The sequence below is a fragment of the Acomys minous genome (genome assembly GCF_964271855.1).
Source record: "Acomys minous genome assembly, chromosome: 5".
Classification (NCBI taxonomy): Eukaryota; Metazoa; Chordata; class Mammalia; order Rodentia; family Muridae; genus Acomys; species Acomys minous.
Window position 1 is genome coordinate 118272867 of NC_140494.1, and position 27970 is coordinate 118300836.

Here is a 27970-nt window from a genome sequence, read left to right on the forward strand (position 1 = left end):
TTTTCTATTTTTCCATCTCTTTTGAGTATCAACAAATAGAAAACTCCCTAATATAGGATTGTAAGAAATTCCTTTAATATGGCTACTTTACATATCATCTACATAGAAAGGCAGCATTTTAGGAAATAGCTCACAAAAGAAGATATTGGACTATCTTCACGGTCGACAGTAGAGAACTCACACCACTAATCATCATAAAAACCTAAATTAAAGCCATATAGAGTTATGACTGGATACCTGAACACGGTGACTAGAACTATAAAGACGGGAGCACTAACTCCTGGCCAGGATATACAGCAAGCAGAACTTACACCTTGGCAGGAATGTAATTTGGTCCAGTTGTTTTGAGAAGTGGTCTGGTAGACAATAATCACCAATTTAAAAGTCGGCTGTTAATAAATGTAACAATATAAATGAATCTCAACTATCTTATGTTTTGTGAAATAAGCCTGTTCTACAGATGATATGAATACTTTTATGTGAAGCTTAGAACAAGCAAAAGCTAATCTGTACTGGAGAACGCAGGAGAGTAGATCCTTTGAGAGTTGTGAAGGGAGGGTAAGAAGTGGCATGCAGGGATTTTAAACTGTGATGGTAGCGCTCTGTCCTCACAGATATCTTGGTTGTACAGGGATTTTAAACTGTGATGGTAGCGTTCTGTCCTCACAGACATCTTGGTTGTACAGGAAGGCACAACTAACTGAGCTCATGAACAGTAAACTTAATATTTGTGGATTTTAGTGTATATAAGTTTTATTTCAAGATTAGAGAGAAATACAAACAGAATATTAAATTCCTGGGACTAACGGACATGGCTTGCCAGGAGGTGGTGGCTCCCAAGTGCTGGGAGACAGAGGCAGGAGGATCCCTGAGTTTGAGGCCAGCCTGGTCTACAGAGTGATTCTGGGACAGCCAGAGCTACACAAGAAGCTCTGTCGAAAAAACAACCAACCAACTAACCAACCAACCAACCAATCAATAAACACGTAGACAAGGCTCAGCAGTTAAGAGTACTTGTTGCTATCGCAGAACCTAGGTTTAATTCCTAACACCCACGTGGTGACTCATAGCTGTCCATAACTTCAGTTCCAGGGGATCGGATATTACCTTTTGGTCTTCAGACACCAAATATAACGCACAGAAACGCATACAGGTAAAACACTCATATACATACAAAATCCTCTTAAAATAATAAAATCCTAGATAATAATGTAAACGCTGAATTCTCTGAGTATACCTAAAACTTTAAATTTTTATCATAAAGTTGATATTGATAGGTAGAATGATGAATAGTTGACAATACAATTATTATAAAATATCAATTAAATCTGGCTATAAAGTTATTTCAGCATTTTATTATAAAACATTTCTGACGTGGAAATGTCCTAACCCCAGTAAACTTGTTCAGCATTGACTATTAAGGCTCTGGATGTGCTCTATACACAACTTTAAATATTGTGTTTTATTCAGCATCCAAGAGAACTGAGAGTCCCCATGAATGTCAACAGAGTGCTAGTTGATCATCACGAGGGAGATGGGAAGAGGCCAATTTCTTAATGTGAGTACAAATAACAAAACAAACAAAAAACTGAGATGAGTAAGAGGAGAATGGTATGAGGCTGTGGCTTCAAGAAAGATGGTGAGGGACTGGAGAGATGGCTTGGTGATTAAAAGCCTGGGCTGCTCTTTATAAGGCCTGGGTTTCACTCTCAGAACCAGCACTGGCTCTAGCTACAGTCCCAGGGTATCTGATGTTGTTTCTGGCCTCTGTGGGCACCAGGCAAGCAGACCACCCATACTCATTTTTTAAATTTAAAAAACAAAAAATGGTGACAGAAACATTAGCTGTAGATTAGTGACAATATTAACACTGTCATAAAATTAGCCAAATCAGAAACTGTCAATTTGTTCACAGAAAACAGAAATGGAAATTTTTCTTTTAGGAGTAGATGGAGTTTATCGCACAAATGCTGTAAAAAAAAAAAAAAAAAAAAAAAGGAAATACTTTTTTTTCAAGGCAGCTCATGACCCATATTAACTGTTATCAACAATCTGAGATGGCAGGAAATACACCGCCAGCTAATTCACGTCACAGCATGAGTAGAAATCACAAGCGTTAATGATAAGATAGTAAGTTTTAAGTATTTAACAGATGAAGAATGAACTTATAACCTTTTCTGCTTTAACACCCACTATGTCATTTCCTATAGCTATAACTTCTTTAAAAATAACAAGTTAGACAAGTAAGATGGCCTTTACATATATACGTATAAAGATGTGTATGTGTGTGTGTGCATTTATGTGTGTCTGTGTGTACGTTATGTTTGTGTGTTCCCAATTATTTTCATCAACTATTTCCCCCATCAGGAAAAAAAAAAAAAAACCTTACAGTTCTGTGACAAGGCTCAAAACAAAATTTTCCAAATGGGTTTTTGTTGTACACAATGACGGGTCTGTACTCAATAAAAAGAGAGAGAACTGACCTCACATGATACCCATGAAAAGCACAGCCTGAACTCTACTAGCCAGATTCAGGAATACGGCATCAATATAGGAGCAGCCCAGCATTGCAACATTCAGCCACTACTCTGCCCTGCTCCAAGAGTAATCACTGTTATTTTTACTTTTAAAATTGTAGACTAATTTTCCTATTTCTGAATAATATAAAAGTGAAATTATACTCTTTTGTGCCTTTTTTTTTTTAGTGTTTCTGAGCTTTCTTTCTTTCTTTTTTTTGATGCTTTTGGTATAGAGGTGGCGTGCCAATTTCCATTGCTGATAAAACACGACACTGGATTTAGCTGGGCCTCTGAATCATTACCAGTTTTGATTTCCTATGAAGAAATACAGCAGGAACATGAATGTGCAGGACCTTTAATGCCAGTATCTATTCACTTGTTATAAACATTCTCCACTGTACCATAGGGATATTTTTATATACAGCTTTAATAGATTCTTCTGAGCAAGTTTCTTGTTTTTGCAATATTGAGAATCAAATCAAGTGGAATCTCTATTTTAAAATGCTATCGGTGTACATACCTATCAATAGTTTATTAAAGCCTCTAGTGTTCCTCAACCTAACACCAGATAGTGTAGGTCTTTACTTGTGTTAATAGAAACATTTACCAAATATATGAGAGCATTGCCTGAAGTTTATCAACACTATTCTTTGCAAATAACCAACTTTGGCTTTGCTGACAGTCTGTTTTGATACCTGCCCCCCCCCCCCCATTAACTTATACTTAACATTTCCTTTTTTTTTTTTTTCTATTTTCTTTGGTTTAAATGTGCTACTTTTAGCATTTTTTTGAGGTTAATGTTTAAATTGCCTGTTTTACACACACACACACACACACACACACACACACACACACACACACACACACACACACACACCAGGGAGGAAGACTACAAACTTCTCTCATCTTTTGCTAGCTCCTATCTATATAAATTCATACTATTTTCTAAATTTTGTTCTTAATTTCCTTTCTGACTCATGGGTTATTTTAAGATGATTCGCATAAAGCAATATACTTCCAAACAATGAAACAGGACTAATTGGTTGCTATACAGCATCACGCTACTGTCTGTAATTTCTTAATATATGTTAGCTCAGCACTTTATGAACACTAGGCAAACACTTTATGACTGAGCTATAACTCCAGCCATACAAATGCCAACTAGTTCAAATTGCTACCTATGCTCTTTAGTTGTATTTTAAGTATTTATTTTGTTTGTACTTATTTTTGAGATTGCAAAACATATTAATTACTAAAGTACAATGACTATAATTAGAGTTCACTATATTCAGTCTCATCAATTTTTGTTTTGCATATTTTAATATTATGAATTACATACATCTTAAAATTTTTAATTTCCTTCATTGGTTAGCTATTTTTAAAATACTTTAAAGTCGAGGCACAGTACCTCACACTTGTAATTAAGCACTTGGGAGGCCTAAAGCAAGTGGATCACAAGACTGAGCTCAGCCTGGACTACAGAGATTCTATCTAAAACAAAAACAAAACCCTGTTTTCAATTTTAATTAAAATTTCAGTTGACAAAAGTTGTTTACACTTATATATGTTTTTATACATATAAACACAGAATGGCTAATTTAAACTAAGATATTTATCATCTCATATATTTAGTCTTTTTTAATGGTGAGAACATTTAACATCTATTCTCAACAATATTCAAGTATACAATACATTGTAACTATTCTGCTCTTTGATTTTATGAGTTTGGCTATGTTAGATTCTGTAATCAGACCATATAGAAATTGTCTTTCTGTGCTTATTTCACTTAGTATAATATCCTCCAGGTTTAATCATGCTATTGAAAATGGCAGGATTTCCTTCTATAAAGCTATGTTCCCACCGTAACAACTTCATTATTCATTCATGCATGATGAATATTAAGTTGATTCAATGTCTTAGCTAATGTGTAATATGATGCAATGAGCTTGGTTAAGTAAAGTTAGTTTTTTTTTTAACACAATGATCTAATTTCAGCTGGACAGACAACTATACAAGGAATTCTGGGGTCACATGGTAGTTCTACTGAGTGTGAGGTAATATCCTATTGAGTATTTATTTTTAATTTCTCTAGTGATTAGTCACATAAAACAGTTCTGTTTTCATATAGTTGTTGGGCCACTTCTTTGTCTTCAGGAAATGTTTTTTCAGGTTCTTTGAACATTTTTAAAAACTGAGCTGTTTTCTTGCTACTGAATTGAATTCCCTATCTACCCTAGATATTAACTCTCATCAGTTGTATGGTTTGACAATATTTTCTCTCACTTCGTAGTTGTCCCTCCAAGATTCCTTTATCCTTTGTTGTGTAACTTTTCAATTCTATGCAATCCCATTTGTCTGGTTTTGCTTTTGTTGCCTGTGCTTTCTTTATAAGTCGTATCCTCCTGCCCCCCCAAAACAAACAAAAACAAAAACGTACCTTTTCCTAAAACCAACACCAAGAAACTTTTCCCTCATGTCTTCTTTCAGCAGCTTTACAGAGTCAATCTTCAATTTAAGTCTTTAATCTACATCAGGTTGCCTTTCATATATGGTATACGAGGGTCAAATATAGTGTTGTCAATGAGGCTATCTGTTCTTCTGCACAATTTATTGAAGATTACCTTCCTCACTGTGTATTCTTGGCACCAAGAAAAAGCAATATACACTGTCTTTCAAATATGAACCTGAGAAGTCAAACACCATTTCTACCATACCCTCATTAATCCAAAAACTCAAAGCCTACCTGAATTAAAGAACAAGAGACATATAAACCCTAGCCCCCAACAATAGGAGTGTGTAACGCTCAATGTGGGTACTAGAAAGTGAACTCAGGTTGTCTAGGCATCTTCTGGAAAACCATCCATCCCTCGTAACCACCCGAGCCATTTAGGCCCAATTTCATGTTCTTCCAGCTGAAAGTCTACTATTCTTATAAAACTTAATATCAGTTATACATACATACATACATACACATACATACATACATACATACATATATATATAACTTTTCCTTTTTGAAACTAATTTCCCATTTTTATATTTTAAAATTATATAATTTTAACTGTCCCAATAGGACAAAAATATTCTAAAGAAAGATATTTGTGTTACGTCAAAAAGGTACCTCTCTTACTATCAGGTTAGATACAGAATTTCTCCAAGAAGCTCATGCTGAAGCTTGGTATCAGAGGAGGAAGTTACTTCCCAAGAAGAGATTTCACACAGCTCTGACAGCATGTTAGACTGGCAGGAAGGAGTGGAGCTCAGATGATGAACGGGTCAGCAGTGAAGGGCAGGATCACACCTTGACCAGGACTGCCAAGTTATACACACCACAGAACCCTAACGTTTTGTCCGTAACCATAAGAACAAAAATCCTCATGAAGAAAAGTAGTGAAACAGCAGCTAACAAGTGTCAGAGATGCATTTCATTTGATACTTTTTTTTCCCTTCCCCGAGACAGGGTCTCTCTGTGTTGTCTTGGCTGCCCTGGACTCACTTTGTAGACCAGGCTGGCCTCGAACTCACATCGATCCACCAGCCTCTGCCTCCCGAGTGCTGGGATTAACGGCGTGCGTCACCATGCCCGGCATCATTTGATGCTCTTAACAACCACTTCAAGGTTTTGTGGCATGCATAATTCAGGACTTGAAAGGTGTAGTTTACTAGACCTCTTTATTTTTCTTTGCAATGTGGCCACATTAAGTAAATCTTCTTTCTCTGCTTTTCACTGTTATTTTTCTCTTTAATTGGACTGTTGAGGACAGGTGGGTAATCCTGGCTTGTTAATGCTGCCAGGGCCAGGCACTGATCCTGCCAGTGCTGGTCACAGTACTGCAGATGTAGCTGGACTCCATTTTTTTTTATTGTCTATTCTTATGGCAATAACGTGTTGGTCTGAAAAATGGTAAATTTTAATATGTAAGACCTCTCTTTGCAGTTTTCTCTAATAGACTCACTTCAAGAGTACCATTTCCAGGTATAAATTTTAAAATAAAACAAGTTATAAAGTATTATCTATATTTTTAAAACTCAGTTAATAACTAGATGTGATAGCACAGGCCTATAATCCCAGCGCTTGGGTGATAGGAAAAAATTCAGAAGTTAAAGGCTACTTAGCAAGTTCAGTGTCAGTCTGAACAACCTAAAACCCTGGAACCAAAACAAAACAAAACTCAGGTAATTCAGTTCATAGCAGAGTATTAGAGACTACACAATGAATAAAAATTAAGTAGAAAACAACCACATGGACAAAAGTCCTCATGAAGAAAAATAGTGGAGCAATACCAACAGCTAACAAGTGTAACAAATACATTTCATTTGATGCTTTTAATACCCACCAGAAATAGGTGGAAGAAACTGACACAGGACAAGGGAGAAGACTCACAGACAAACATCTAATTAATGGGGGAAAGAAAAATGATAGACTAAGGAAGCACAGAAACCAAAGATGGAGTCATGAGTGTTTAATTCTTCCAATCCTATTTGATCACTGTGTAAAACCAGTTTTATACTGTACCTCTCCTTTTATCTAACCGAAGACTTGGACCAAGCTCTTCTGACACTACAGCTGTATCAATCCTCTCTTTTGTTTTTCAGAAAGTTCAAGCTTACTCACAAACAGCAGAAAAGCATGTAAGCTTTCACGTTCGTCAACACTGAACCCCAAGTACTGTGTTCCCCAACTGCTCTCAAAAAATACAAATGACCTAGACCTAGGGGAGGGGAATAGGGTGAAAGCAGGAGGGAGGGAGGAATGGGAGGATACAAGTGATGGGATAACAACTGAGTTGTAATCTGAATAAATTAACTAAAAAAACAAAAAAACAAATGAGATACGTGGTGACAACTGGGGGTAGAAACAAAGCTATCCTATGTCGGACTCTGAAACACACTGAATATACAAAAAAGAAGCAAATTTTCATATAAGATAGAACACCCAAGTTAATACAACCAAGTCACAGATCACACAAAGTATATTATCAAATGGAGTAAATCAGTGAGTAACATAAGGCAATCTACTTCTACATATGCAAACAGGGCTGGATTTCTCTAAAATTAAGAGAAAAACCTTAAGAGTTTTATAGGAAACAAATATTCACAAGAGCATAAACTAGTCAGAAAAGAGGATGAGCACTCTACAAGTACTTTTCTAAATGGAAGAAGGCAGCACAGACGGGGATAAAGAGGCTTCTGTATATGCTACATTTGTTTTCCTTTACTACTAAATAAGGGAACCTAAAAAAGAGAAATGGGAGTATAAAGAAAAGGGGAAAACAACTATTCTTGCAGAGATGCTCAACATCAGCTTAGAAGAGAAACATCCAATCATCAACCAAGTGACATGGAAAGGCATCATGCAATCCTTCCACTATAATCTACATATCCCAAAGAAGGAACACAAGTGCCCAGAAACATGGCTCGGATAGGAGAACAGACATCTTTGGAGAAAAATATCCTGAGACAGTAAAAAGGTACAGAACCTTGTAGATGCCCCAGATCACATCCTCCTTGACAATAAAATTACCACCACCACCACCATTACAGTATGCTACAACTGAAAAACAGTAATGCTGAGATGGGGGTTTTATAAGGATTAGTTCTTTATCTTCAAGATAATCTCAATAAAGTAAGCACTCTTATTACCTCTACTGTACAGAGAATGAAAATGGAGTACTGAAAGGTTGTGTTAATTTGCTATAATTGGAGTGGGGGAGATGGGTCAGCAGTTAAAGCACTTTCTATGGAAGTTAAGAAGACGGGAGTTTAGGTCTCCAGCACCTAACAGACGGCAGGTAGACATGGCAGCTCACCTATAATACCAGCCTTGGAAGGCAGGGACAGGGAACCTCCACAGAAAGCTGGATACCAAGAGTAACTTCATCAGCAAGTTCTGGGTTTGACTAAGAGACTCTGCCTCAAAGAGTAGGATGAAAAGGTTCCTATTACCAGTCTCAGGCCTCCACATGCATGTGGAGGTACTCCCCAACATGTGTATCCAAACACATGTGAGCATGCATACATACCCACTATACATACATATATATGAGAAGAAAACATTTCTATTGTCATATTTGGGAAATACAAGCTCAAAATCTGAGCCCAAGTGATGTGGTCTAGAAGTCTGCATTTTAACTATTTTGCCGTGTTGCCTTTCCCATATTCCTATTAAACAATCAGTAGGCCTAGAAAATATAGAATATTTTTAATTAAACAGTAAATATTTACATACCTTGCACAGTGAGCTCTGCTTGAGCTTCAACTGTCTTATTTCCATTATCAGCTATACAAAAGTAAGTCCCAGCATCATCCTCAGTGACATCACTGATTTCCAAACTACCTCCTGCTAGCAAGACCAACCTTTCAGAGCTGGATTAAACAAACAAACAAAAAAACAAACAAACAAAAGGATACATTTCAGCATGAGGAAAATGATACCATAGAGGCTCTTCACATAATAACAGAGAAAACAATCAAACAACACTGTTATAGTGATAGCTACAAGTGGACTAAGATTAACGAAAGCCATCAGAATTTAATTTCAGCTTGTTTTATTCATATTTTATATGCCACAATGTACAAATAAATTGACACAATCTCTCGCACTTTTAGCTATTCTCAAAGAGTTACCACTTTTATGATCAATTTAACTTCTTCCAACCTATTCCTATCTCCTTATTCTGGTCAGTTTGTTGGAAATTATGTATTTTAAAGTCTGCAACCAATATAAGACCAACTTCACCACAGCTATGCCATGCTTAGAGTACTACTAGGTAGAAAAATAAAAAGGGCAAAATGTCAGCTCAAACAGCAAGTCATGAGGTGACAAGTCACAAGGTAGTGACACAAACTGAAAGTTTCCTATCGTGGCCTGGCTAGGAAATAGGGGGTGAGAGGGTGGAGCTGTTAAAAAAAAAACTAGGAAGGAAAAGGAAAGGACAATTGCCATGGAGCAGCTCCCTGGGTGTGGCACTGGGCACAAGTCTGCACCACCCATCACTCCACTTACAGCAAGGATGTGGAATACTTAAACAACTCTGCAGTGGTACAAGCCTATTTACATACAAACTAAAATAATCCTGTAACACAGAGGAAATTGCAAATCAATATTCTCAAATTTTTCTAAAGTTAGGTTTAGTTAATCTAGAATATTACAAACTAGATCAACAGACCAAGATACCTGATACCAATGCAAAAAATATAACTCTACAAGGACATAACTAAAGCAGCCACTCTAAGTTTTTTTTATTTATTTCATTACTATTTTCAGGCTGATAATGATTAGAAATGAATTATTGAAAAGTGAACTCTGAAGAAGAGACTGTTCTACTTGATGATCCTTTAAGTATGAGCCAGACATTTTTTTTATACTACCATCACCTGTAATATGTTAACAAGGCCTTTTAAAACTATGACCTGCTCCTTTGCACCTGGACTCAGAGCTGTCATGCCCTAAAAGAAGGTATTATTTTATTTGATCACTAAATTTTATTTTGTTGCTGCTCTCCTCCAGCACCAGCACTCACATTTTCTGGATCCTCTTTAAAACAGAACCATTTCCCTCATTCTATTTGCTTTTTTATCTGAACATGTATGAACAAAAATACATAAATGTTATTGATTCTTAGATATTTATTTAAAAAGAAACAACCTATAATGCTTTTATGTGTTTATTTTCAAAGATGTAATAAAAAACGCCTAATGCTTAAGATACTTTGTCTATATAGCCCAGCACTATCGAGATTTTTAGATATTCCCCCGCTTAATTTCAAAATCTCAAATTTAAATAACATATTAGGCATAGTCCACTCACCCTTCTCCTTAGGTGCTGGCAAAACAAAGACCTGTGAATAATTACCTACAGCCAACCTGAATGACTTCTGTGTTCTATTACCTACTTCTGTTTTCTCACATTACATTCGACAATTCAGCCAAAATACACTGCTGACACACTGCCTCCCCAAACCTACACCAAGCACTGTGCAAGGATCTGGAGAGGGCTGACGGTGGTAATCCCTTGAGACAGTGACACAACAGAGCAGTATTTCTCAGACTTTCCTCTAAATAATCTGAGTATTTACGTGCCCAGAGGCAAAACAAAGCATACAAATCAAAAAACCATCTAATTGTTCTACAAAGTCTCCTGGTTTAGCCTTAGTGTTCATAGGAATTTTATTAACCATAATATATTCACAGTGGGTTAAAAACCACTTGCTCCCAAAAATATTCTTCAAATAGATCTGGCAAGACATGTAACTTTCCTACCATAATCTGTTTATATTGATACTTAGACTCTACCCTGAGAATTACCTTTTTATGAGACCATTGTCTAATACTCTGTATACAATTTCAACCCCATTCTGCCCCCCCCCCCATATCCCTGGGATGCTGTGTCTTAAGTTTCTTCAGAGTACTTATTATAACCTGACACTTTATATGTTTATTACTATTTCATTCTTCCAAAAACCCTCTTTACTACTTGGTTCTTAAGACCTAGGACTGTGCCTACAACATTCAATAATGATTTGTTGAATTCTTGAACAACTGGGGTAGCGGGTAGGGATCACAAAAATCCCCACTTGTACTCATTAAATAAAAAATCGTCCGATGCCTGGCTTAGACCTTTACAATGTTGTAGCATGATGAACTACATTTCACTCTTGAGTGGTACCTCACAAAAAGTGTGACTGTAGTAGTACTGCATGCATGCATGCATACATACTGGCTTAGCATGATTATAAGAAAACTTTAATTTACATCTCAGCCATGTAGTACATTTATACTGGAAAGAATGGTCTAAAAAAGTCATTCTCAACCAGGGATGATTTTGTTCCTCAAGAGACATTAGACGATATCTAGACATGTTTTGGGTCATCATAACTTCAAAGTGCTTTGGGGATCTATGGGCAGAGGCCAGGGATGCCAGTAAATTTACAGGGCTTCAAACAGCTATTTAACAAAGCATATTTAACTCCTGAACCATCACTACTACTCCAGTTTTTTTGAGAAAATAAGAGTAAAGAAATTACCCATTTCATAAGAAAGAGACTAGGGATGCATACAACGCTGAGTAGTAATAGAAGGTTCTTGTAGAAGACAAATAATTTGTGCACATAGTACATGGCTTGGCAGGACTGTAGAAAGCAAAACAAAGCCAGATGTGGTGACTGCCTGTAACGCTAGCACTCGGGAAGAAAAAAACATTCACTTACACTGCGCAAAGGTAGAAACTACCACAATGAGTATGAGATTGAAAATGAGTCAACCTGGTCACCTCTGGCAGCTCATGCAACAGTTTAAGGAAATGAGACCCTACAAACCAAGCATAATGAAGCTTAACAACAGCAGCAGCAACAACAACAATCATTTCTTACTGCCTTGAAAGCCTGCTTTTTTTTTTTCAACATCATAGTTAGAAACAGCATAAAAACTCATTTTTGTGTAGTCATTTTTTATGTATTGATACTCCAGCTATTAGGTCAGCAGTATTTACCTTTCTGTGTCAAGCACTTCTTCATTTTTCATCCATCTAATCATTGGAGCAGGAAGTCCTGAGGCAACACACGGCAACACTACACTCTGACCAATGATTTTGGTCATAGAAGATGGCCGCATCAAAAATTCCAAGTTTAGTACTTCCTCAGGATCTAAAGAGAATTTAAGTGAAAGAATGATTGATTAAATAAAAAACAACGCATCTCACAACTTTAGCCATGAAGAACAGATAATGTCTATTCAGTCTGTGTGGCTTTATGTGACAAAAATAAGCCAAAACGAACACAAGAAAATTCCATTTGAACAGCAAACATTCCCACACACTTTCTATATGTGAAGTAGTGTGCTAGGCTATTTAGGGGCTATAAAGATATTTAAGTGATAGTTCCTGCTCACACAGTGCTTCTGGTCAGATGAGCAAGACACGAATCCATGCAACACCACGGGAGGGGTGCACACAGCAGAGTGAACAAGATCAATAGCTGTGTACCCTCCGTACTGATAGGGGTGTCAGTCTCCTTTCTTGTGACAATTATCTCTGAAAGTCTGTCAAGTTTTCACCTCTAAGCCAGTCTATCAAGTCTGCGATGGTGATGCATGCCTTTAATCTCAGGAAGCAGAGATAGGTGGGTCTCTATGAGTTTGAGGCTAGCCTGTTCTACCTAGGGAGCTCCAGGTTACGTAGGACTACACAGTCATAACCTGTCTTTAAAAAACAAAAAGCAAAACCAAAAGTTAATCTATCAAGTCATTTATTTTTGTAATTTAGCAACTATTTAGATACTATTTGTGTATCATGCATGTTCAGTTTTTAAGAGTTGTCCTCTTGAGCACATATGACATGACCACACTCTTCCTATTGATAAAATAGAAATTAATTAGGTTTTATTATTATCAAGATTTGAGAAGATCATTCTCAGGTAGAGATGTAACTCTTGTCCCCACTGTCAGGAGAGGTGTTTTCTATAGTCAGAATGGCCTTTAAGCTTGTCTGGTCAATTAGTGATAGTTTGGTAGCTATGGTAACAAGTAAACACTACCTAATAGATGAGTGACCATTCATTTCAGTAAATATACTTCTGAAAGCCAACCAGTAACAAGCCCTGCCTTTAAAAGTCAGCCAAAGCAGCTGAACTGCTTGCTTCTTAGGCTGATACTTACCTGTACCCACCTGTGCAACCAAGACTGAAAGAGGCTTCTGTGGTTGAAATCAAACCACTGTTTTCTTAACCAACATAACCTCAGAAACTCTGTAGGAGGGCAGGAGTTGGCTGTGCTCCAAATGACTGGCAAAAATAGCTCTCTTCATAGTAAATAAGCAAATATCCAGCATTTTGTTCTTATTTCAAGTACTAAGTTGTGGGTTCATCCTCTGAACCACTAACCTTGTTTTCCTGGATTAGATTCTGAGGAGCTGCCTGTATGCTATCTCAGGTGTGGAAAGGAAATATGACCACACAAGTCAGCTAGAGGACATTATTACATAGCAACACTCCCTCTTATTACACTTTCAATTACTTAGGAATACTTAAAAATTTATATCTATAAATGGAAATATACTTACTCAGATTTTAACAGGATTAATTCAGCAAATTCATTACAAAACTTTATTGGTTTCAATGTACCAAATAAAATTCATTGCTTTTACTGAGCTTACATACTAATTGTGGAAAAAAGACAATAATTTGCATACTATATATGATTGATGTGTTCATATATTTTATGGAGTAAGAAGGGAAAACACTAGAGGTGGGAATAAAAATAGGTGTTGTTTTAAACAGAATATCTAAAGGACAATTCACTAATAAAGTGATATCTGAGCACTGAAGAAACAGAGTGAGCTGCATACACAAAATTCTAGGCAGGGAAGATACCAAATAGAAAAGCTCTAAAGTAAAGCATTCTGGAACTATTCTAAAATCATAAACTGGTCACAGCTGGGAGAGGTCAAAAGAGAGAAGGAAAAGAAAGGTAAAAGAGGGAAGAGGTATAAGATTATATAAAGGCCCAAAACTTTAATTGTGAATGACATAAAGAAACCATTAGGAAGTGCGCTGGCTAGTTTTTATGTCAATTTGACACAAGCTATGGTCTCTTGGGAAGAAAGAACTTCAGTTGTGAAAATGCAGTGTTAGCCTGTAGACAAGCCTGTGGAGCATTTTCTTAGTGTTTGGTGTGGGAGGGCCCAACTCACTGTAGACAATGCTACCCCTGGGCAGGAGGTCTTGAGTTGTAAAAACTAGCAGGCTGAGCAAGCCATGTGTGACTATGCCAGTAAGCAGTGCTCCTCCATGGCTCTGCTTTGGCTCCTACCTCCAGGTTCCTACCACGACTTCCCTTAGTGATAGAGTGTGAAGTGAAAAATTTAAGACAAATTTCTTACCCAAGTTCTTTTGGTCATAGTGTTTTATCTTAGTAATAGAAACCTAGCTAAGACTGAGTTTTGACCAAAGGTTGTCTAGGCTGAAAAGAAAGTGGTTTATTGAGAATACACTAGGATGGGAATTATGTGGGCAGGGATGGTAACAACAAAAAGAAAGTACATTTTAAAAACAAATCAGTTCAAGGTCTATCAGCAATGCCCTCAGAAGTGACAGCTCATAACGGTGGTCTTACCCTACAAGCCAGTTCCCATGTTATAAATAACTCTATAAGTTAGTCATATATTTCTGTGGACAAGACTATCTCTGTCCAAACAAGTTAGGTATGGCCAAATTAAGTTTATAACTTGAACTTTAAAAGAGAAATATGCAAAGAACTAGGCATTCAGCAGGTCATAAAGCAGCAACTGGCTATCGTGACTACAATGAGTTTCAAGTGAGAAGGTATGAGCAAGAAGAAGCCACATAACTGGAAAAAGATGCACAGTTGACTAAAGAGTGAAAAGATAGAAAAAGATGGAGAGACGCTGAGCTTTACATTAGAACAGGAATGCAATGGAGATGTCACCGGTTACCTACAACAGGGCAGCAGGAGGAGAAGATCATCCTGCCTCAGCCTCTCAATGCTGGGATTATAGGTGTAGGCCACCATATACAGCTATCCTCATAATTTCTCATTTTTATCAATATTTGTTTTTTTAAAAACAGGATCTTTCTGCATAATACTGGCTGGCCTGGAACTGAGAAACAGCCTGTTCTGCTTCCTGAGTTCTGGGATTAAAGGTGTGTGCCACCACATTGAGCCTCTGATAATCTTTTAACAATTCATTAACTAAACAGTGGACTTTTTTTTTTTTTCATTTTCATTTTTTTATAGACAGGGTCTATATAGACAGCTCTGGCTGTCCTGAAACTCATTATGTAGATAAGGCTAGCCTTGAACTCATAGACTGCCTGCCTCTGTCTCCCAAGTGTCAAAATTACAGGTGTGTACCACCATACCTGGCTTTAAACTGTAAATTTTTGTGCCTTTTTCACCCTTTTTACCTCTTTAAAAAACTGAAATGTACTATACTAATAGTAGTATTTCCCACAGGTTAATAGCATTTATTAAAGGAAATCAGGGCAGAACAGTTTTATCCATTAAAACATCAGTCCTGACAATGGTTTAGTACCTTGAAGAACTTTTAGTTCAGCTTCATCAGTAGACTTGGGTGGTCCGCCACTTTCGACTACACAGCGGTAGAGCCCCCCATCGCCTTCAGTCACGTTGCTGATGACGAGTGTTCCACTTGGAAGTTTGACAACCCTGTCATCCAGAAGAAGGGGCTGTCTGTTCTGTTCCCACCTTACAAATGGGACTAAATCTGCATTCACTTCACAATTCAGAATTGCACTGTTTCCAACATAGACTGAGGAAGGTTCTGGTTGGCTGGTAAATCTTGGAAGACCTGGATAATAAAGAAAAATTAAGTCATTAAATATTACTCTAAAATGCAGTTATATAGACCAGTACCAAGACAGCTAACATGGCTACAACATATGGTGCAATCAGGGCCGAGAAGGCCCATGGATCAAAAATGTGGCCAGATACACAGATACAGAGCAAATAGTAAATAAATAACTGCATTCATGATAACATATATCAAATTCCTCATTGCTAGAGAATCAAGGTAAGATGTGGAAATGGTAAGGTTAGAATAAACGTTATGACATATTCCATGATGAAAGTATTCAGTGTACATTTATGGATTATCTAACTGTAGATACAGCTATAAAGGCATGGGTAAGTAGACATTTTGTATATAACCAATGAACATGTAATTAATATTCAAACACACCACACACATATACCTATATATTCCCTAGCCCTGAATCAATGTTGCTTCTTTAACAGTGTGTCCAAATGGTGACTTTATCTTAATTTCTAAATATCACTCTCCACCGCAAGGAACCAATGTCCCTGGAGTAGAAGCCGATTCTAAGAGTAGGACAGGGCAAGTACAAGGTGAAGTGGGCTCCTTACTTTATGTTATTAGAGCAAGTTTTAACCTTAAAGTATAGAAAAGAACGATTTAAAACAGACATCAAGACTGCAAAATATCTAGAATAATGACACCAACACATTACACGTTATTAAACCATAAACAAGGATCTGTTGACTTATGTTAATATTAACAAACAAGTGGAGTAACAACAAAAGATCTACTGAATAGAGGTGACAGAACTAGGAACAACAGCACTTACCACTTTCTTAATAATTGATCGGGCAACAATCTTTCAATGGATGTTATAACTTAGTAAAAATTGATGAAAAATAATGTATTTATACAATATCAAAACATTTCATCTCCAAATACCAATTATTAATTATAAAAACACACCTTATTTTAAGGTGGAGAAATACTACATAGATCATCTGAAGTAATAAAGAAAACACCATTAGCAACAAAGCATTCTAAACTTTGGTGTGCCACATTGAGAACACTACACTACTTCCATGGTATTCCTCCCCAAAATGAAAAATCTCCATCTCTTCATAGAAGGAAATCAAACTTAAAGTTAAACAAAGAAAACCTGAGGCCCCACTGTATATCAAATGAGCATAAGGATATAATTATAAAATGACACATGAAATCTTAGACCAGAAAGAAAAGGAGGTTAGTTTCTACCCCTTATTTTCCCATTGATCTTTGAAATCGAAATTAAATGCCGGTATTATATTCATTTCTTAATTTTAATGAAAGCCCACGGTTATTTAAGAGAATGTCCTTGTTTTCAAAAAATACATGCTTACACATTCATGCAGATGTAACATGTCTGCCACCTACTACTCTTATTGGTTCAGGGGAAAAATATGTATTTGAGTAATGTGCTGGATAGTTCTGTGTCAACTTGACACAAGGCAGAGTTACCAGAGAAGACAGAATCACAGTTGGGAAAATGCCTCCATTACACTGTCCAGTGTGTGAGGTGCTGTCTTGATTCATGATTGATGTGGTAGGGCCCATCTCACAGCAGGCGGTGCTGCTCCTGGACAGGTGATCTTGGGTGCTTTAAGAAGCCAGCCTGGTCTGCAATACTAGTCCAGGACAGCCAGGGCTATCCAAGAACCCCTATCTTGAACCCCCTGAGCCCCCCCCAAAAAAAAAACCAGGGCAAACAAGCCATGGGCAGCAAGCCAACTAGCAGCACTCCTTCTGACCTCTGCTTCAGGTCCTGGCTGCAAAGCCCTGCCTTGCTGAGGCCCTATCCTTATTTCCTGCCTGACAAGCATGACCTGAGAGCTGTAAGCTGAGATAACCCTTTCCTTCCAAGTCGCTTTTGGCCAGTGTTTTGCCACAAGGAACGACAAAGTAGATGTTTAAAAATATTAACTGGGAGATCTGGAAAGTTCTATCTTTGTAACTATCCTCTCTGTTTGAAGTTGCTGAAGTTCTAAATATTCTATAGATACCACAGAACATAATGGCTAAGAGCAATGGCTAAGAGCATTAGTTAGCCACTAGAGTCCCAATCTTGCATTTAAATTAATTCTACCTTTCATGGTTAAATAAAGGTGGTAAGTTATTCATTCTAAGCTTCAGTTTCTTCACCAGTTTAATAAAAACTAAGAGTACTCACAGAGTGGTTAAAAAAGTTAGCCTAAGTAATTCATACAGTACAATGACTGGCATATAAACAGTCCAGTGGCTTCTATCAGTAGTAGTACCTTACAAGCAATTCTAATGTGCTCAGAACACAACGCCGTGTTTCTATAAACACAAGGAAATAAATTATGAACAACTATTCTAGGCTTTCTAAGTTTATGATGGTGAATTAGGCCAAATAATAAATAACACCCAAGCTTTCTAGTCTTGCTATATATTTTCCTTGTTTTTATAGTAAGGAGATTTCCAAAGGAAAACATGAAAGATAAAATTGTTCAAATATCTATTTGGTAAACAAACAAAAATCAGGGAAAAGGTAATTAATACAAATTATACACAAAATCTAATAAAGCTAGGAGGGGAAGAACTTAATAAATCATAGGAAGAATGTCTTCTAGTTTTTTAATGAAGAAATACTCCTTTTAGAGGTTTTGTGAAAATAAGTAATTTTAAGTAAAAAACATAAGCCTTTAACAAGTGGGGATTTGTCAGACAAGAAAAATTTAAAAGTCCCTGAATAGGGAGAGCAAATGGATGAACTGGTAAGCAACATGTCACGGCAAAGACGGCCTCTGCTTCCTGTGTTCCTGCTGCCTCTGGAGAACTAGACAGACAAATGTGGGAGTGATGTAGAGCTGATATGAATGGATCGACAACGCCTGTATTAGACCGTGCCATTCCCTAACCTTTGAGCACAAAACACACACAGCTAGGCTACTTTCCAGGCAGAATAACAAAAATGTCATCTGTGCAGAAATGAGATAGCCCAGAGAAAAGCAGCCTCATATTTAATTCTTTAATACATCTTTAATATTCTTTGAAAACTTCCCTGCTTCTAGCCATGACTAAAACTAGTTCTGTTTGCAACCAAAAACATCTGTAGCCTTTTAAAACAGCAAATCTGACAATATCTTTTTAAAATGATTTTTGAGAACTTTTTTAAGTAATTAATTTATAAACTGAAGTTTCCCACTTGAAGTACAGAACTCAGTATGAACAGAGCTGTGTAATCATCTCCATAAGATAACCCTGTCAGCAGCTCTTAAAGAAACTACTCATTTGTATCCCCTGTACTGCTGGACTCAGTTCCCATGTCGGGTACTTAGCCCTAGAAAACCAGTCAACCTATTTTCTCTCTCTACACATGTCTCTATTCTGGGCACTTTGTATATACGAACTTGAACAGGGTACAGTCATTTATAACTGGCCTCTTTAACCCACTACAATATTTTTACAGTTCATACATGTAGTCATATTGTATTATGACTTCATTCCTTTTAATTGATGAAGACTATATCCCACTATTGGATATTTCATATTGATTATCTATTCCTCATCTGGTCGACATTTATATTAGTTCCAACTTTTATTTATGAATAGTGCTGCTATGAGTAGTAGTCATGTACATTGTCGTGTGGATGAATATTCTCAATTCTCCTGAAACCCTGGGTCATATGATAATTCAGGCTAACATTTTAAGGAGATGTGAAACTGGTATCTTTTTAAATTACACATATATAAACAAAAGGGCAGCCTTTAACTGTCAGTGGAGAAAACAAGAGGAAAGGCCAGAAAGTGAAGAATATTTTAAAGGGAACTCAACACTTGGTAGTGCCAGTGCTAAAACTGCCTCACAGGAGGGAAAGGGTGGAGTGGATGGTAGAATGAGTGAAAACAACAAGGCTAGGAGCAAGCTCGTAAGAGCAATCAAGAGCTCTGTGGCTAAGGAGCTTAGATAGTAACCATGTTACAGGAAAGTATTTGGATCCCAGTGTGGAGACTATAGACTTGAAGGAGAGCATAACGAAGGAGAGCAGACAAGCAGGTGCAGGCTGTGCTAAGGAAGGTCAAGGGTCATCTCAGGAAAGGAGAAGTTGGATCAATACAGAAAAATCAGGAGGCAGGATACAGTGGTTTTAGTGGTAGGGTTTGGTGGGCAGCAGAGAGAAAAGATATGAGTAAGAGGCCAGAAAAAAAGATGTTAGAGCATAAATGATAGCCAGGAGCCTGGCCGAAGTGACAATATAGAGGAAGGCAGCATCCCAGTTTACTTATACACTTTGTAGAAAGCATGAGGGAGGGGGAGAAAGAGAAGAGAAAAAAAAGTTAGACTGTGTCTCCCCGTTTTTATTTTTCCACCCTCAATCTGTGATTGTGGATGATTGATGCAGCATTAGGTCAGACCCAAATTAAACTTTGAGTATTTGACCCCAGAGACAAAAAAGTCTATCATCCTCTAAGTCAGTGCTTCTCAGCCGTCCTAATGTGGTGACCCTTTAACAGCTCCTCATGTTGTGGTGACCTCCTACCATAAAATTATTTTCATTGCTACTTCCTAACTGTAATTTTGCTCATCATGAATTGTAAATATCTGTTTTCTGATGGTCTTAGGTGACCCCTGTGAAAGGGCTGTTTGACTCCAAAGGGGGTCGTGACCCATAGATCGAGAACCACTGCTCTAACTGAAGGACCATGAGATGAAAACCTATCACCCCATAGTGGAAAGAGCCAGGTGATGACCATCACTGTTAGGCCCATCCTCACACACCTGAAGCAGAACAAGTTGAGAAAACAACATGGCCCTTCACAAAATTACTTCATCTGATACTCAAGAAACCCTATCTAGAGAATGCTAGTGTCTACTGTAAAGCAGGCATAAAGTATTTAGTAAACAACATCTTATTTCTCTAGATCCTTAATTTCTCTTATATTTGCCACCATTTAACAGAGATCCTTTGAAAAGGAGTTAATATTCCTCTTTTTACAGCTTTCTGTTTTCAGCCTGCCTTCTATAGTAAGTAATATGTTAGTAATGCTATAGACTTCTAAATAAATACTGTCAATTCCTTGGTTAAAGTTTAATGTACTGACTTCCTCTATAAATCATTCAAGCCAAGCTTCTGCTTATTATTTATGATCTAACCATCTCTTTTATGGCTTCTTATTTGTAACTCTTTTCACTCTGCTGTCCACTAAGCCCTACTAAGCCGCACTGGTTATTATGAGTAGGCTTTAAAGCTATCATTTTTCCAAAAGAACTACCTCTTCCGTTTCCATTTCCAGTTAAAAGAAAAAGCCGCTTAGTAGTACTGATAGCAACTTTGAACTTTCAGAGAGGCAAAAATGTGCTAGTTTATTCTGCACAACCCTAAGTAAGTAAGTGTTGTCTCATAAACAAGAGCCTATACAAACTGACAGGCTAAATGACTTATTACCAATTAAGTGAAAGCTACAGTATATTGCTTTTATTTAGATTTAGACTTTATAATAATAGAAAATCTGCCACTGGGCATGGTGGCGCATGCTTATAATCCCAGCACTTGGGAGGCAGAGGCAGGTGGATCACTGTGAGTTCAAGGCCAGCCTGGTCTACAAAGCGAGTCCATGACAGCCAAGATGACACAGAGAAACCTTATCTCGAAAAACTGAAAGAAAAGAAGGAAGAGAAGGGAAAAGAAAGGAAAGGAAAGGAAAAGAAAGGAAAGGAAAGGAAAGGAAAGGAAAGGAAAGGAAAGGAAAGGAAAGGAAAGGAAAGGAAATTGCATAACAGGACTTACCTGCTACTGTGAGCTTGGCTGTTCTGCTGACAATAGTTCCAAGATTATCAACAGTGGCTACACACTGATAGAAACCTTCATCAGGCTTATTGTGTTTGGAATGCACCACGTTGCTGATGAATAAAGATCCATCTGGGAGAAGTTGGCGGCGATCATCCGATACTAAGTTTAAGAAAGTTCCATCTTTCTTCCACTCAATTTTTGGAGAAGGCTCAGAATATGCTGAACAGTTTAAAATAACAGAAGAGCCTCTAACTGAGAGTGTGTCCACTGGCTCCACCAGAAAATAAAATGGAGTGAACGTCCGTACACTGGCTCCTACAAAAATAACAACAACAAACCAGACTGTTATTTCTGAAAGAACATTCAACATATTCAAAGATTATTCTCAGATGATTGCTGAGCATTTACACTATAGATATCTGATAAATAAAATTTACTGCTTTAGCTTAGTTAAAAAAAAAACTTGAGACAGCCCTATAAGAAATGAGTAGCTAATAAAAAGTTTAATTGAAAACTCCACAATGGAGTTTATAATTATTTAAAATTACTATATTCAAAGTTTTCCAAAGAACATAAAGAAGGTAGAAAACTGAAATGACTCACTGTAAATAAAATACCTTTACATTTGTTATTTGTACTCTTCTCATAAACTTGATACAATCTGCACATTTTCCTAGTATTCATCTTCTTGACTTATAAGCAACCACTGGAGATAACGATCGCATTTCCAAATATCCCCCTTTCCATCTGACTTTATAATTTTGTTATAAGAAAAGAAATATTTTTCCAGCCTGGGAAGATAGCTTGGTAAGTACTGTGCTTGCCTGAGGCACAAGTATAAGAATGTACGTTCAGACCCCTAGCACCTACATAAAAGGCATGCCAGGTGGTGCCCAGCCAGGCTGGCTAAGAGGAAGCCCTGGGTTCAGTGAGAAAATCTGTCTTAAAAACTAAGGCAGAAAATGATAGAGGAGGACACTCAATGCTGACCTCTGTCCTCCTGAAGTCCACGCAGGGATATGCACATCTGCTTGTGCACATGCACACACACAAACACAGATATTTTTTTAAAGTAAGTAATGTTTCAAACAATACAAAATTACAGTTATTCTTGGGCAAGTTTCCTTATCTTAAGAATATTAAATTGTTAAAAGATTTTTTAGATTTATTTTATATGTATGAATGTTTTGCTGCATGTAGGTGCACCATGTACATGTACTGCCCACACGGATCAAAAGAGAGAATAAATCCTCTGGAAGGAGTTATAAGTCATTATGAACCACCGGGTTGGTGCTGGAAACTGATCCTGGGTCCTTATATCTCTCCAGCCCCTATCAAATTTTATGTAAGCCTTATTCTCATTTGTTACATTTTTAAATTTTCATTTTCTATATTTACTCTTCATCAAGACCTCATTTGACGTAAAGAGCCCAGGAACACTCAGTTTAATCCTTCTAAGTCTTTGGCTGGCACTTTGAACATATGAAGAAAAAAAATTACAAAGAAAACATCTGCTATAAACTTTGTATCTTAGCCAGATAAACCTTTACCTTTTTTTTTAAATCTATTGTCCTATTGGTATGTAAACAACTCAAGCAGTAATCAGACTTCATCTTCAGCAAAGTTTAACTCTAACAATGACATTAAGACTGTTGTTTATAAATTATTTAAATTGTGAATTTAAGATACACTAGTCCTATATTATAAAATTGGTGACTGGTTCTAAATAAATGTGAAACAGGATGGCAACAGGAAAAACAATAAAAAACCTTTCAGTTGTTTAAAGTTTCCCAGCACTTAGAAACCTAGACAAATTCCAAACCACTCATTCTTCCCCCAGCCCCCACAGGAGTGTTAGAGAAAGGTTGAGGTCTCTACTCCCCCTGAGAGGAGGGCTAAGAAATACATGTGTCAAGTCTTAAAACCTCTGGAAATAAGTTTAGCAACTTTTGAAAAGAAACCAGAAATTATTTCACTTCTTCTTACTAAAACGTCAACATCATTAACCTTCTAGAACTATGGGAGGCACAAAATGACAGCTAGACTGTGCTGGGCTTACGTCTTCCTTTCTGTGGATTGCACCTGCACTACCCCACTTAAATTTAACAAAGGAACTCAAGAGTCCACTTTATTAGCAGGACAATAAAAATATGCAAGTTTAACTATTTAAAATATATTACATATATAATGCACAAGCAATTTTTAAGAGCATCAGTATAAAATTTCTACCACTAAAAAAAATCAAAATAAACTAGGCATAACCTCAGCACTGAGAGATGGAGAAGTTCAGGAGTTTAAGATCACCCTCCACCAAGGCCAGCCCATGAGGATCACAAACAAAATCAAAAGATGACTGTAACAATGTAAGCAGGTTATAATTTAACATTCTGTCTTGCTTTTGGTTTTATTTTGTTTTTTAAAAAGAGTCTACACCTAAACTCCCTTCAAGTTCAATTCCCCACCCACCTTACACACACACACACACACACACACACACACACAACCTACACCTTTTTTTGAGATAAAGCCTCAAGTAGCCCAGGCCTTGAATCCTGAGCTTGCTATGTAGTGGAGGATGGCCCTGAACTCCTGATTCTCCTGTCTCAGCTTCCCAAGTGCTAGTATCACAAAAACACCACAGCACTAGCATGAAGGGAGCACAAACAAGCTTCAAAAACTACTGTGAACTCAACAATTTTCAGCAAATATTGTTGCCTTCCAAAAAAGTCTGAATTACTTTTAGGTGCCTAGGGCTGTATACCGCAAGGCAATTTGTATTTTCACAGTATTTTTTTTATTCAATTGTATTCCTAATATCTTCCTTGTGCAGTGGATAGGCTTCACCTCTATATTATATAACATAATTTCTAAAGCTAAGCCCACCACCATTAAAGTATTAATAATGTCACAGTCTCCAGTCTAAGCTAGTTAGTAGCATGTCCCTCTTCCATGCTAAGACTTCATGACGCTGTTCTGTAGGTTCTGATGAGTTTCTAAAATATTATATAGAAGAAAAAGGAAGGCTCAGAAAAGCCATGATAATTTTATAAAAGAAAGGAAAGAGCCTGCACCCATTAGGTGTCATTTCTTAGAACTATTATGCAATCACAGTTCAGAAGTTGAGGATTTGAAAGGGGGGGGGGAGCCACAAAACAGACTTTAAAGCCTATAAATAGAGACACTTTGAGGGGGAAAATGAAATACAAACTGAAGATGACCCAGCAGTTAAGAGCAGAGCACTTCTTGCTCTTACAGAGGACACAGGTTCAATTCCCAGCACCCACATAGCGGCTCACAATTGTCTGTAACTCCAGTTTCAGAGGATCCAGGGCCTAACTCGGGCCTCCTTAAGCACTAGACACACATGTGTACATGTACACTCATGTACCAAAACACTCGTGTACATAGAATATAAATATTTTTAAAATTAAGATGAACTATTCAATAAATGTCACAAAGACAACTGACTATACGGGGGAAATGAGATGCCTGCCTACCTTACGTGTAAGAACAGTAAGCATTTATGTTTCTGTGCACTAAACACTGTTCTAAACACTTTCGACATTTGCATTCCTCAATTAGGAGAAGTAGCCTAGTATCATCTCCATTTCATAGAAGAAAGCAGCACAGAAATGTTAAGTAACTTGTCAGGGGTCAAAGAGGTAAGAACAGAACCAAGGCTAAGATCTCAAATACTACAGCATGTCAGTAAACACAACTATAAAAATCATCCCAGATATATAAAAAGTATGAAATAAAAATTGTAGAAGAAATTTTAGGAAAAAAAAAAAACAAGGATAACCTTGGAGCTTAGACAATTTTGAGAAAACGTAACTGAAAAAGAAAACAAATAAGCTTTACTTTCTTGAACAACAACAACAAAAAAGCCTCAAAAAACAAACGAACAAAAAACATAATTACACCTTTGCAAAACACAGAAACAAAGCAGGCAAGCAATAAACTAGAGAAAATGACTTTGTATACAAGAGAGAATTAACAGTTCAAACTACTCAGTAGAAAAATGGGCAAGGTTGTATCAAATAAAACCATCACAACGCTGGAAAGATGGACTAGATCCACTCCAGAGAGTTCAACAAGTACCTGCCTGCCTCAGAGTATTATCCAATAAAAGCTGAGCTACATTATTTTTTCTTCTGAGACAAGAGTTTCTCTGTGCAGGCTTGGCTGTCCTGGACTTACTTTGTAGACCAGGCTGGCCTCAAACTCACAAAGATCCACCTGCCTCTGCTTCTCTAAGTGCTGGGATCAAAGGTGTGCGCCACTACACCCAGCTGAGCTATGTTTTCTAACTGGCCTAGAACACTGTGGTAAGCAACACCAATGAATGTTAAGTATAGCTTGCTTCATGAGTATGTGAATACGTAAACACTGAGAAAGGTAGGACAGTGGTCACTGTGAAGGAGAAAGATGGGAGGGTAAGGGAGTAAGTATCTGTACAAACATATAAAATGTCTTCACAACTAAAAAAACATCACTTACTGTTCAACAACCATTTGCCAAGAGCAGAGAAACACTTTTTTTAAAGGCTCTATCATTTCTTTAACAGCTTTCCTTTGGTACTGCAGAGAGCTCTGAGACACTCCTGAGCTGACTTTATACTAAAACTGACCTGTAATTCTGACCAGTCCTCATGCTGCATCTACTTTAGTCTGTATAATATTAGTTTACTAAGGCCAGAATCACTGCTCAAATATGTTGAAATAAGCCTAACAGATCCTATGTGGTGTCTCATACATTTCCAAATCTCTACAAATTTCTCACTTCTTAATAAAATAGTTCTCACTTCCTGATAGACTATTCCTCACTTTCTGATAGAATACTTCACACCTTTTGATAGAATCCCGTCTTAAGAAAGGACAACATCCACAGGGAACCACTTTTACTTGTAAGCACCATCTGCAAAATACCAACAAATCTAACTGTACACCTCATAGTAGCTGTAAATTTTATAGAAGCCAGAGTAAGAAATCAACACATGGTATTTTAATGCCAGCAGAAATAAAACCCCTGCTCTTTTGCAAGAAGTGCAACGTTTAATAGCAGAAACGCAAAACAAGCCTCTTTATAAACCTACTAAAAACTGTCTGTGTAACTTTCCTCATTACAAACTACGATTCTACTCTCTAGTGACTTCCTATTTCCTTACACCGTAATGCTATCTCCAACCACCAGGAACATCCCATCCCATTTCCCAGTGTGATGTTTCACCTGATCTTTTCGAGTTCAGTGTCACCATATAATTTGGTCTTTAAGTTCTCTGTTTCTAATTTAAAAATCTAAAAATATTGTAAAGTTAAAATAAAATTCAAAAAGCACATCTAAATGTATTATATTTCCAATTATACACGGATATTTAGAAAGTGATTTTTTTCTCTAATATTTTACTATCTAACATTTCAGCTCCACGGTTTACTCTCTCAGCACAGCTAATTCTTCCAAAGACTGATTTCACCTTAGACACATCATCTTTTGTATCTTCTAACCATGTAGAATTTTGTGTCTGGGGAAATGTGTTAATCTTAATCACAAGTTTGTAGAGCAAAGAACTGAAGACAAAAGAAGAAACAAAACAGAAGTAAGGAAATCCAAGATCAACTCTGGGATCTCTAACAACATCCAAAGGGTACTTCTGAGACTGAAGGGTAATTAGGGGCAAAGCCTAAGGCATTAAAAATAATAGTTAACGTTTACTGAGTATTCTCTAAGCACCAGGCATTCTTTTCAGGCTTAACAAGAATTTTCTCAATCCACTTTGCTATAGGTAAGAATTATCATTTCATATTTAAAACCTTTTGATTCAAAATGAATAAAAAAGTGTCCAGAGTAATTAAGCTTTTCTCAGTATTATGTTATAAAACTACTCGACTGCGAAAGCAATGAAGCACTACTCTTGTGTAGCAGTTTCTGAGATTGAATGAAGCATTCCATCTCCCAGGGAAGATCCTTAAGGCAAAACGTAAACAACTCACAACAGCTTCAGAAAGTCCCTGAAACTGACCAGATGCACTAACCACAGTTACAAAGCATGACTGAAACTGTGTGGTGATAATGGTGGGCACTTGACCCCTGTAGTCTTCCTTACAAATAATAACCTCAGCTTAATCATGAGAAACCTACTAGACAAAGCACAGGAGTGGGAAAGCATGAAACACCTGATCGGCTTCTTAAAACTGACTGTGCCATCAAAATATAGGGAACATATACCCTCACTCAAAAGACCTAAGGAAATGCAACAGCTAGATACAGTATGAGATGCTGGGTAAGAATGGAGACAGAAAGGGCAATGTACAAGGACAAGAAATATGAAGTCTAGACTTTACTTAATAACCATGTATGAATACAGGTTT

General features: G+C 37.1%; 1 protein-coding gene across 12 annotated transcripts in view; it reads right to left on the reverse strand.

Annotated features, from left to right (window-relative positions):
- Positions 1-27970, reverse strand: part of NEO1 (neogenin 1) — a 156179-nt gene that overhangs the window by 90369 nt on the left and 37840 nt on the right. For all 12 annotated transcript variants that reach the window (XM_084782358.1, XM_084782364.1, XM_084782363.1 and 9 more), the window contains 4 exons: positions 21600-21917; positions 15568-15843; positions 12010-12163; positions 8749-8885 (listed from right to left, as the gene is read on the reverse strand). In XM_084782358.1, coding sequence (XP_084638484.1) covers positions 8749-8885; positions 12010-12163; positions 15568-15843; positions 21600-21917 — 885 coding nt within the window. The remainder of the gene's footprint in view (positions 1-8748; positions 8886-12009; positions 12164-15567; positions 15844-21599; positions 21918-27970) is intronic.